Source organism: Cetorhinus maximus, chromosome 26 (genome assembly GCF_964194155.1).
Source record: "Cetorhinus maximus chromosome 26, sCetMax3.hap1.1, whole genome shotgun sequence".
In the NCBI taxonomy this organism is placed as follows: domain Eukaryota; kingdom Metazoa; phylum Chordata; class Chondrichthyes; order Lamniformes; family Cetorhinidae; genus Cetorhinus; species Cetorhinus maximus.
In genome coordinates, this window is record NC_135904.1 from 30,079,265 (window position 1) to 30,092,373 (window position 13,109).

The window sequence follows — 13,109 nt, forward strand, 5'->3', positions numbered from 1 at the left end:
ACATTCCAACCTTCCAGCCTGGCCATTTGCCAACCTCAGTTGTTGCCACGGGCCCAACTCCATCCTGTCCCCAATTCCCCGGAATGAAAACACAGGGGTGCTTTTAAAGGAGATGGGTCGGCTGGATCTGGAGGTTTCCTGACTTGACCTTCTCGCCACCTCCATGAAAATACAGCCCCTGGTCTAACTCAGAGCTGGGGAGTGCATTTTGTTCTGGGGAACCTGCTACTCCCATTTTCTTTTGTGCAACAGAACAAAGAAAAATGTAACTTTCAATTACCCTTTTAGTTGTTAAAACAGAAGGACTGTTATGGAGAGAAGGAAACACTCCTGTTACAAGCCCTGTTACATAAACAGAGTGTGAAGACATAGCATTTTGGCTGTTGATTTTCATGAAAGAAATTGTCCCAATTTCAAAAGGAGAAAGTTATGTAATTTGGATGCAGTTATATTCCAGAATATTTCTCCAGGTGACCGCATAGAAAGCAAAGGAATCTGGGATGAACCACTGGAAGGCACATATTGGAAATAATATGGACTGTGACCATAACCTCCTAAAGGCAATCTGTTAGCCCTCAATCTTATTAATTGCCTGATAATTAGATGTTTGCAGGTTGACCATGGTAGCAACTTACAAGCAATAAAGTGAGGAAATTTCCAACCTCCATATCTAGTCTATGACCATGGATAATTTCCAGAAATGTAACTAAAGGAGGAGATTTACTAGAATGGTTCCAGGTATGAGGGGTTTTGGGTGCAGGTTAGGTTGGAGAAACTAGGGTTGTTGTCCTCCTGAGATTGAGGGAAGATCTGATAGAGGTGTACAGGATTATAACAAATTTGAATAAGGTAGACAAAGAAAAGTTGTTTCCATTAACTGATAGTACAAGGACTAGGAGGGGGCACAGAATTAAGATTTTGGGCATAGGGGATGAGAGGAAGAACTTTTCTTTTGCAGCAAGTGGTAATGACCGGGAACTCGCTGCCCAACAAATATGGGCTCGGAGGGCCGAATAGCCTCCTGTGTGTAATGCCTGTGTGTAAAGACATCGGAGATGAAAAGGAACCCAAAGATACCCAATTTCCATAACAACCAAGCTTAGAATATGGGAGCCCTAGTTCACATAATGGCTGCATGCCATCTGGACTGGCTGCTTCTGACCATGTTGTAACAATTTTAAAGTAATCACCATACAGGCCAGACACAAATTCCCATAAAGAAATGCTTAAAATCTAGTCCTTTTTGATTTACACAAGGCAGACCTCCAATCCATCACTATCCACGTTGCTCAAGAATCTTGTTGCACTCACGAGTTGCAGTTCTTTTCTGATGTCACATTTATGGAAAATGGATAGAACCCCATAAGCAGTACCTACCTTTGGAAGATAGATCCTGGGCAAACTCAAACAGCCAACTCTCTTAAACAGCCAACACAGTTACATGTAACATAAATCAGATTGTACTATAGACCAACTCGTCTATGCTTTTGTTTCTGTGGCTCATTTCTATTTGTATGTAACTCTTAGTAGTTGTAATGGTCTGCCATTGCAAATATTCCCCATCACAACACACAGGAAACATCGCAGAGATTCTACGTATTCTAAATGAAGCAATTTACCATGACAAATCTCAGTTGCTAGGTCTGGGTTGTTTCAGCTCAGTAACTGACTCCTGTCTCAGTTCGGAAGAGCTGTCGGCTGCTACCACAAATGGTTAAACTGTTCATTCAGTTAAAAGTCCAACTATGAGCGGTAAGTGGGATCTCTTTAGGGTTGAGTTGACTTGTCCCCACAATGGGCAATTGGAATCAAATCCATCTTTTGTCTCATAATCAGACTCTTGAGCCAGGCAGCTCTGAGGTACCTCAGGGTGTCCTTGATAGTTGGATGTGCAGCCTACTCACTGATTGAACATTGGAAGGGTGATGCTGTAACTGTTGGGGGAGGGCTGGGATTTTACAAACTCAGCCACAGGAAACTTTACAAACTGATGCTCTGCTGCCTGAGGTGCTTCTGGCAAGTTGGAAGTGCAATGTTCTGTGCCGGTAAGATGCTTGACCGACTGGTTAAGCTCCAGCACACTTGGGAGTCACCGTGCCTTGAATCGTGATAAGCCATTCCTAACGTTCTTTGGGATAAGGTAAATGGGGGTGCCCTACCAGAGGAGTACGTGAACTTTGTATCAGGCAAGCATAGGCTGTGCTTGTTTTACAGTAGTGTGATTAGGGATCCATAGGTTTCCACATGTGTCAGAAACCCCGATAGATACAAATTAACTTGAATTCAACACACTGCTGGCACTCCACCTTGGTGAGGAAATGATAGTTAACACAGCAAAGCTGCTTCCGTCCTGTGGGCATCCATACATGATGCAGATTCTTCTGATTTTCCAGATGCAGGCCATTTTCATCGCCTTCCATGTTTCTGATATAAACCCACCTCCTGGCTGGGCCTTGCATAAGGTTACCGACACTGCTTGGACATAGTCCTGGAGCTTCCATCACATGAACCTCCCTGCCCAGCTGTACAACCTTTTCCACTATCTCCAATATTTTTTGAAAATAAAGTAGTGTTTAAAAAAAATAGAAAAATAAATGTCCTAATGATTTTTCTCCTGATTGAAAACAAAATACTGGGAATCTGAAACAAAACAGAAAATGCTGGAAAAACTCAGCAGGTCTAGCAGCACCTGTGGAGAGGGAAACAGAGTTAACATTTCGAGTCCGTATGACCCTTCTTCAGAGCATTTTTCTTGGAACATTTTTCTCCTGCGTTGCTCGCAGCAATGCTCAGGAGATTAATCTCCAATTTCTGGAGATTCCAGGGCAATCATAGAAGGTTGGAGGGCCCTGACCTTGCACAAGTAAATCAGCAAGAAACAGGGTCGAGAGGCTATTGCTGACAAACAGCAGCCAGCAAGCCACAAGGCCCAATGATGGAGCATGGAATGAAGACTGAGCAGTTTCCTGGAATCTCTTGTTCTTCGGCCTGGCCCTGGTTGGCAGGGGTCCTGACACAGGCTGTTGCACCAAATTTATTCCGGTGCCCCGTGAAGGCTCGGCCAACAGTCACACAAGCAACAGGAAAAGGAGGCCCATTCTCATCTGGCTAACATGGATACCCTGGCTGGCTGCCTACTACAGGGGCAGGCTCATTGACTTCTAAGTAAGGGGAGTCCCAGGGAATGCATTGGGAGCGAGACCTGGTGCAATTTTTTTTTTCACCGAGTCTGAGGAATGCCACAGCAAAGAAGGGAAATTCCCTGCCACCCCAGCCCTCTATGATATATCTACAGAACCACTGCAAAAGGAAGCTTCAAAATATTTATTCTGTAGAGTTAAAAGCAACAGATGAATAACATTATAACAAATATTATTATTGGAAGCATGGCACATCCCAGCCAATATTACCAACACATTTTACACCAATTAAAGCATCACTTTCTATAATATTGATTAATGCATTTATGTGCTTTCAGAAAAAGATAGTTCTCATGAGAAAAACTTAAGTGCATGTAATGGGTTTCAAGTGCTTACACTGTAAACATTTATTCAATTTGGAATTTAAATATGCCCTAAAATCAAAAATTCTGGTTACAGCTTGTAATGCCATCAGTATTTAGTGGAATTAGCTAATAATTTATTAATTCTGGTTGATATAATTTCATATTTATGGCACCATAAATAAATCTGCAACTTGCCCGCACAACTAACATTAACAAAAGATCATTGTGGAGACGTGACCGTTGAAGATATACACATGCCCTGACTGTTAAATAGTATGCAATAGGTTGAGTCAATCAGTGGAGTATTAAAAAAAAAACTCGCTTTGTAAAATTATGATAACAACTTGAGTAAACCTTTGCCTTGTCTGGCAAACCACTCAAAGAATACTTCAACAACTTGACGTCTAAGCCACCAGTCCGTGTGCGTTCATTCACTTGCAGCCAATATTACCTCACAACACAAGCAAGGGTGATTGGGGAGCTTAGAGGGGGCAATTAATTTTGTGCGATATGGTTCCAAGTTAAAAGGAACCGGCCCACTCACGCAAACAACTCACCTGTCATAATTCTGGGCACACAACATTTTAAAAATATCAGCAGCCCTGCATGAATTATGGACAAACTTGATGCCAGCCTCGAATGTCAGATTGTGCAGCAATGACTTCACATAAGATAGAGGCAGCATAGGGATGGCAGAAAGAACTGGGTTTGAAGACTGCATCAAAAGATAGTGGAGTCTTCTCCAACTAAAGTTAGTTTTTCTCGTATATAAATGTCACCACTAAAGTAGTTCACTCATTCATATTAATGGTAAATGCTTGCTCAATTGTTGTTTAAACTCTTCCCTTGATGTTGCTATAACCTGAAAATCTACACTTCCATAAAAATTTGTACAACGGCAGAAAACAGTGTTCATAGCAATCTCACAAACATTGAAATTTTGATTCTAAGCTAAAACAAAAACTAGACAGAAAGCATAAGCTTCAAACCTGACATTATTTAACACTAATGCACATGTAATGATATTTTATGAAAACAAAGACTGCATACATTCTGTGTCTGTTTCCGAAGTAGCCAAATTTTACAAATTAAAAAGGCTGCAGGGGATTGGGTGCTGCAATTAACTAGATATGTGCCTTTAGCCTCTACGATCTAGCTTAAACCTCAGCCCACGCTGATGGCATGAATGTCTCCTGTGCGGGAGGTTGCAAAATTCTATGTGATGCAAGTTTGGGCGGCCTCCATCATTGTGGGTCATCGCCCCAAAACTTGGTTCTTACAGAGAAGCTGAATCAGAAAGCCCACAGCACAGTCGGTGAGTGCAATGGGGGAAAAAATAATCACACACATACTGTAAGGAGTATACTGAGAGCTGAGGCTTAGTCATGTTATGGAACGGGCTGGGGGTAGTTTCACTCTAAATCTGATGCTAATTCTGCAATCAAAGATGTTTCATTCTGTAGACATTCTGTCACCTTAACTAGGGTCATGCAGAAAAGGTCTGAAGGGGCCAGTGTGTACATGGAGGATTGGGTATGGAGGAAATATTTCACCCAAGGTGCAGAGAAAAATGTCCACAGCCACCACAACAACTGCTTGCATTTCTGTCGACCACTGTACATTTTTGAGCCTGAAGGCCTGAGCAATATTTAATTACAATTCTATTTAGGCCATGTTCTTCAATGTGAAATGTAGCCTAACTATTGGCCCCAGATGTAGGAAAGGAGGTTCCACAGGATACATTTGACAACTATTGTGGTTGACTATAACCGGAGCAAGGTCCCCCAATTAATACAAGTTAAAGGAGCAATTTACAAGACAAAGAAACATAACCTTCCCTCAAATATACACATTAAATGTTATCATTCAAGATGTTTTAAAGTACAGTAAACCACACCTGGGGGGAACACTGTCAAATTTACCATTGGTCACAGGCAAGAACAGTCAGTCAGTCGGTTAAGGTTATTTCTCACAGGAAGACCACTGAGTGTAACAAAAACAGGAGCAGTAAAGCAGACAGGGGAAAAATACCTGTAGGTTTACATGCTGAAATAATGTTTAGGAGATGGGTCCAAAGTGCAAGTTAAACTTGTAAAGGAAATTTTGTCTCCAACCATAATAAATGTCATACTGACAGATTTGGGACACAAGTTCTGCCATATAAACTAAGTTCCTGTACTCCACAAATATAAAATGACTTTACACTTATCTTTTTTCATTGTATTGGCTAAAGAAATATAAAAGCTAAAATGTAGATGGCTAGTTACAGAGGAAGGAGGCCAAAAGTATTGATTGAGAAGCTTAAACTTTAAAATGATTAAAAACCATAGTGCATGCTTCTTCATTTCACGACATTGCTCTCTCACTGAAACCACCTGCAACTCTGTCTAAATGGTCTCTCACAGATCTTTACAAGTATTCCTCAAATTGCGAATGGTACAGTTTACATGTGAAGGCAAGACTGTCAGAGAAATGCAGCTAACTTCAAATGATGTGCAGAATGCTGCCAGTATCTTTCTAATATTTCTTCTATTCACTTCCAATGTCTTTGTGTGTGTCTAAATTTTAATTTTAAAGCAACAATGCCATTGTCTAAATCTCACCATGGCACGTAGCTGGCTTTTCAATTGCAGATGATTACCGAAACTACACTAAATATTTTATTCTGTCACAAAGCCCACAGTCTGTTTAAAGTAACTTTGATCACTGTTCAAACTGTAGTCTATGGCCTACCTCGGTCAACAGCTTGTGTGTTAGTCTTTGATATTCAGCCATTTAGCAGTTAACACATTTTGGCACCTTGATAACTAGGTGGGGGGCGGGAAATCAAATGCATCTTAGGAAACATTTGATTTGTGAACCCTTTTATTATAACAGACATTATCACAGATGTAGTTTTACTGGATTCGAACAACAACAAAAAAGTGGCATTTCTATTTCTTCCCTTTAATATGGAACCTGGCATGAATGCCTTGAGCAAGTTACCTGTCCATGTAAAATTTTATCCAGGTAGTACTACGTGGTTTATGCTACTTGGATTGCAGGTTGGCCTCAGGGTAATGGTGCTGTGAATCCGCCCCCCTCCATACTTGCAAACTTGCTATTCAATCCACTTTAATGGAGCCTAAGCACAGCAGTATTCAATTGATTGTTCCAGCTTTATAATTTTTGAACATGCTAATTGCTAAGCTTGTAGTGGCAAGATACCAGTAGAGAAGCCTAAAGAAATACACTGCGCAAAGTATTAAAAGGGATTAAGTCACAGCAACTCTCACCATCAGTATCTGCAAAAAAAAAAAATGCCAGGGCATAACATGGACAATATCAGCTAATAACATGCAGCCACAGGGCGTTCTTACACCTAAACTTTCAGTAACAAATTTACATCAGTAAAAGCACACTTTGACATAGCCGAGATCCATGTATTTAAGCAAACTATGCATATTAAACTGAATTAGAGCTGCAGGTACAACAAATGCATCTGTTTTGACTGAACAGATGGTAATTCATCGTTGTTCATAAAGGAGGTTAAACGCCTTTAGCTCAGCCTGGGAAAGTTTTACACAAAAAAAAAAGCTAGGGGTCAATTAAAAGCTTTTCAGCTTAACTAAAATTTCACCTGCCAGCCACAAGCGAGTTAATCTCTCCGAATCTAATAATTGAGGTGTGTAATGGCAGTTAAGTAAGGACCCGAGGTCTCGTTAATCTGGTGCATTTTACCGATAATGCAAGGTTTCTGGGCATGGTTCTGGTGTGGAACCTTAGCCCAAAATCGCTAGAGAGAGAGAGAGAAAAGGAAAAAAAAACTAAAATTGAAACTATCATATGCAATAAATAAAACGTTCAACTCGGGTAACAGAAAATCGAAATACATTATCAAACTATCGTGTAAACTCAGTGCAGACGGGCGACGTACATAACAGCAAGTTGTCACCTGCATGTTGTACAGTTCTGCCACTACAGAGCAGTAAAAAGCCAAGCACTCAGGAACAGGCAATCACACTGGCAGTGTTGTGGTCACAGAGCAGAGCAACTAAACGAGAAAAACATGTTACTGCACAGCACATCAGAAAGTTTAGCTGGGAGCTATGTGCTGATTAATATCAGGACCCCCTCTTCCCAGCCCTCCTGATGATCTTGTCACACATCTGGCTGACAAATCCGTACAAGCTCATCGCAAACCCGTCCAGCGCAACTAGGCTGCGGGACAAGCTCTAGGAGTTAACTGCAAGCCAGCACCTTCTGATGCGCTAACATGAAACTAATGAAGCTGACTGCTTCGGCAAACTGCGGGACAAAAAAAAAACACACACACACACACACACACAAGCGAAGAAACACATCTCGCCCCAAGGATTTTCAGCACAATTTACAAAAAAACAAAAATAAAAACAGTCAGGACGAACAGTTAATTCGCTTGATTGGGAAAGACAGAGTTCCAGTCCAAAGTAAAACACCGAATGAAAAACACCAACTGAGATATGGCAACAGAATGCACATCAGGACAGGTCAGTTATTATGGATGACATGTTTCCACTGTATTTCCATTGAAATAGGCTCCCCTGTCAATTTTCTCCACATGCACAAACAAAGCAGGAATTGTACCCAGACAGTTAATGTTAAAGAGAATCAACTGGGTCAAGGATCAAAAAAAAATCTTATGGCAAGTTGCCCCCCCAATACAAGGAGCCACTGATTCAAATTTACGTGAACTTCTTTCGGGAGATCCGAGGAATTCGCATATTAAAAAAAAAAACTTTTCATTACTCCCTGGTGCTGGTGAGGGGCACTTTACCCGAACGGAGTTGAAAGCAAATCACTTACGTCGGACATGGTCAGCAGTGATCAATCTCTCCAGCTACCATCCACTTGGCCATTCCTCGCCGATTTAAGAAAGATTTGCATCAGCTCTGCCTGTCTGTACAAGTAGCCGGCAACGTGTCTTTATGGTTTCTGAACCTGGCTTTTGGTTTCTGCTCCGACACGGCACAGGGGAGTGGGGCTGAGACCCTCCCACTTGGTGTTCTCTGGAGTTTTTTTTTGGGGGGTGGGAGAGCCTGGGTTTCCTGCTCACCTCCAGCGCAAACTCTCACCTCAGTGCCCCGGCGTGATGTGCTCCGAACATGCCCCTTGAGTCACTACAGGGGCACTCCCCACCGCAGCAGCTTGAAACAGGGCAATGACACTTATCTTTCACACACATTTGATCAAAAGGGAATCGCAGGGGCTGTTTGTTGGGCTGCTCCGACATCCCGAGAAACGCAGGCGGAACAGATTGTACCTCAGCCCTGTTTGCTGGAATGACATATCAATGCAGCTATTTTCTGCTTTAAAAAAAAACCCCTGCTCACTGCAACAGACACTGTGACTCCCTTTGGTTTACATCCGCATTAATCCACACTGCCTAAGAACTTTTTTTTAAAAGAAATGCTATATTGATTAGATTAACCTTTTAGAAGTAAAGCATCGTGATAAATGAAATCTTCGGACTATTTTATTCTAGCAATACAGGAATATAGGTCTTTTTTGAATGGGGGGGGTGGAAATATCATGCACTGTGCCGGGCATAGTGATGTGTGCCAGGGCTAGTGACTGATTGATGAGTCGTTGTTAGACTGAGCGGGCAGAGTGAAAGGTTTACACGCCATATGCAGAGAGTAGGACAGGTGAATGCTTTAGGTAACCACTCACGTCGAGTGAAACGCATATATACAAGCAGAAAGTCTGCATAAAACTGACCCCAGCAACTGCAAGCCATCTAACCTGACAGAAAAGATCTGATGGCTCTCTGCAAATAGTTGCAGGTTAGGACTAATGTATCGAATAGCAAAGTAGTCACTTACTATGGGGGTAGTGGGGGGTGGGGGGTGTTAGCATATCCCTGCTTTGAGAAACGATCGTGTGCAAACAGCCAAGGAGGGCAGCACACGCCGAGCAGGAGACTGCCTTACATATTTTGTTTGCAGACTGTCGCCCTGTATGGGTCCAAGCTCTTGGCACGGTGCAACTGCAATGCAAAGACTTTACTGCAATGTTTACTCACCCTTCACTTGAAGTTCCAGAGTGGCAGCACTTTCCTATTGTCTGGTGAGTTAATCTCATCTCTATATAAAGACAGTTGTTAGGAGCGCCCTGGCCGTCGCTGCCTTACTGTCCTGGGCGAGTGGACAAACCCCACTCAAAGCAACTTAAATTCAACAGGATCACCAAGAAGGGATAGGAAGGAACTTGCATTTACATAGAACCTTTCACAACTCTCAGGCATCCGGAAAATGTTTTCCAGTCAACGAAGAGTCATACGGACTCGAAACGTTAACTGTGTTCCTCTCTGCAGATGCTGTCAGACCTGCTGAGTTTTTCCAGGTATTTTTGTTTTTTGTTTCAGATTTCCAGCATCCGCAGTTTTTTTGCTTTTATCTAAGTATTTCTGAAGTGCAGTCACTGTTATAAATGTAGGAAACGTGGCAACCAATTTGCCCACAGCAAGCTCCCATAAACATAAATGTGACAATGACCAGGTAATCTTTTAGTGAATGCTGGTTAGGGATAAATATTGGCCAAAGTACCATAGGGCACACACCCTGCTTTTCTTCAGATAACTCCGCAGGATTTTTTTTACGTTTACTTGCTAGGGCAGACGGAGCCTTGATTTAACGTCTCAGCTGAAAGTCAGCACTCCAACAATGCAGCATTCCTCCGGGAGGGCACTGGAGCGGCAGCCAGATTGTACGCTCAAATTACTGGATTGGGGCTTCAACCTACAGCCTTCTGATTCAGAGACAAGAGGACTGAGGCTGACAGCTAAATTAATATGCATCAGCATTAACAGCATGTTTGCCACACTTCAAATGTCTCTCACACAGACACATAAATATATTGGTCATTTTCTGTTTACTTTTCTGATCTTGATAAACTAGCCTCTCAAAGTCAGAAGTCATGAATTTAAAAATAGCTGCCACCCTACAGACACACTCATTAACAAACAACCTCTAACCTGACGTACATATTCAGACTATTCCACCACAAGGAGCCTCAGTGCCCTTAAAAGGGACATGCCAGGTTGAATACAGCTCCACCTTAGCAACCAAACTTCACAACCATAGACTACCCGTCGGCAACGCCATTGAAAATGAGCTGGCAATTTAAATTTATGCCAAATCATACAGACTGGGAACGATTCACTGTCTGGAATCAGTTATTTAGTCTCATGCAGTGGCATGAAAGAAAACGTGTGTTTACACCATGCTTTTCATGACCTCAGGACATCGCTAATTGCTTTGCAGCCAATGGATGACTTTTGAAGTGTAGTCACTGTTGGAACGTGAGAAACACAGCAGCCAAATTGCACACAGAAATGCGCCTGCCCACTGATAATGACTAGATAATTTTTTCAGTGATAAACATTAGCCAGGACACCAGTGAGAACTCCCCTACTGTTTTGCAATGGGTTCCTTTCTGTCTGACAGGCAGAGTGGACAGGGCCTTGGTTAAATGTCTTATCCAGCATTGCAGCACTCCCCTAGTACTGCACTGGAGTATCAACTCAGATTATGCGCTCAAGTCTCTGCTGATTCAGAGAGCACTATAAACTGGGCTACACCTGAGATTTTACGAGGTAATTGCAGAGGGCTCCAGCTGGCCTGATGATCTGTCCAGGTTTGCTGCTCCCGAGAGGTGTCAGCTGTGGCTCAGTCCATAGCACCCTCGCCTTTGAATCAGAGGGTTGTGGGTTCATGTCCCACTCCTGGAAACCAAGAACTGTGATTGTATTCGAAAGAGTTGCAATCTGTGACTGTTGATAACTCGAAAGAGTTTTTGCTGCTCCCAACCACTGTCTAGTGCAGCCTGCTGGAATGTGGATGGCTGTTGAGGATAGAATTAGACCTGGCTGCGTCGGATCCACAATCAAAAGCTTCCTGGTCTCATGTTCAGGTTCAGGTGGCCACTTGGTGTGAGTTACTGCCCACTGCTTTGTGTTGACGATTTCAAGATTAGCCACTAGGGCAGGAGCTCAGAGCAGAACCTCCATCCAGGCAGTGTGGCTGGGCCTACTGACTGGCTGAAACTCAAACTCAAGCCGGTAGCTGCAGGCTAAGTGCTTCCTAATGCCTTGCATTTATGAGAAAACACATTCTTCATGTGGACTTCCACAGGTTATTGATTTGCCAATTTTGTTTTTTTTTTAAAAAAAGTGCATTTTAAGACAGTACACAAACTAAAATACCTTCACTATTCTCAGGAACCAAAAAAAAAAATAGCCTCACAAAAAGCCCAGCTCTGACTTGTTAGAAAAATTAGTGCACTTAAAAAAAGATTATGGCAATACCCATCTTCACAGAACCCTACTGAATTAGTAATCATCGGTTATAAACAGGCCTGATCCATTAGTGAAACTAGAGAAGAGAATCCATTCCTGTTCATGCAACACCCTACACATTTAAAATTCCCTTGTAATGCAGCCTGCTCATAAACTCACTGCTAAATAATGTGCCATAGTTTGCAGTTAAATGCTGGGCTCGTTTTGATCTATTCTAGCTTGGTAGAGAGTTAAAATATAGAGAGGTTTGGCTGCACACTGCACCTAAGGCTCAAGGAAAGCCCAGCTGTGATAAAGTCAATATAATTAACTGCATGCTGGGCAGCACAATTATCAGTGGGATGGGAATCTGCTGAAACACAGACCAAGATATCACATGGTATCTGTAACTAGCAGAGCACCTCGGGCTTTGGAGGTCACTATATCCAGGCCACAAGGGGTATTGACGGAATTGCTTTTGCTGTGTTTTTAAAGGCAGGGAGCAGAACATGAACTGAACATGCTGATTCAATGAAGTGCAGCTAAGATACAGCAGCTAGTTCATTTGGTCATGAAGTTGTCTGCGAAAAAAAAAATCAATTCCTTTCATTTTGACAGCACCTCAAGGGGCAACGACTACAGTCAAGGGTAATGAGTACAACAGAATAAGCCATAAAAAGAAAAACTCCGAGGTGCACTGTTTTTAAGTTTAATAATTCTGATCGTGTTGTGTTTTTTGGCCTGTGAGGCTCTGGGCCGCGTTATATCTTCAAAGAAGAACGAGCGCCCAGCACACAAGGGGACAGCAAACTCACCTGATGTGGTACAATACAGGAAATCATAAACTAAGCTACAATAATAAACTGTGCTGTAGCAATAATAAGCCCCAAACACAAAACAAAAGGATTTCACCGGAGCTTATATTATGGAACAGAAAAAAAAACCAGTCGATTCAGAAAGCTGCTGCGATGTTTGTTATTTCTTGTCAAAAATGTCAGAAATCATGGGGCCAACTTCCACTCAGATGCAAAGCTCAAGTTCTGTTTGCGCTATGTGTAAATACAAAAACAATTCCACTTTCACAAAGAGGATCAGAATCAAGGGGACGGGAGAAGAGAAGGAAGCAAAGTAGATGAAATTGGTTAGTTGCTGATATTATAGGTCCAAATCCACCACCTTTTCCTTCCCGACAAGGAACAGGACATGCACAGTACCCTTCTGGATGCCAATCAGAAAATAAATCATTTACACTGGAGTTCCATCAAAGTTGGCAAGGACGTCCCAACATACCTCAATCCCAATGCTTTT

General features: G+C 42.3%; 1 protein-coding gene across 1 annotated transcript in view; it reads right to left on the reverse strand.

The window, feature by feature from the left end:
• The window catches only part of bnc1 (basonuclin zinc finger protein 1), a 97,790-nt gene extending 89,213 nt beyond the window's left edge, over positions 1 to 8,577 (reverse strand). Inside the window, exon 1 of the mRNA XM_078530433.1 lies at positions 8,330 to 8,577. Coding sequence (XP_078386559.1) covers positions 8,330 to 8,338 — 9 coding nt within the window. The 5' untranslated portion in view covers positions 8,339 to 8,577. The remainder of the gene's footprint in view (positions 1 to 8,329) is intronic.
• Positions 8,578 to 13,109: the final 4,532 nt, after the last annotated feature.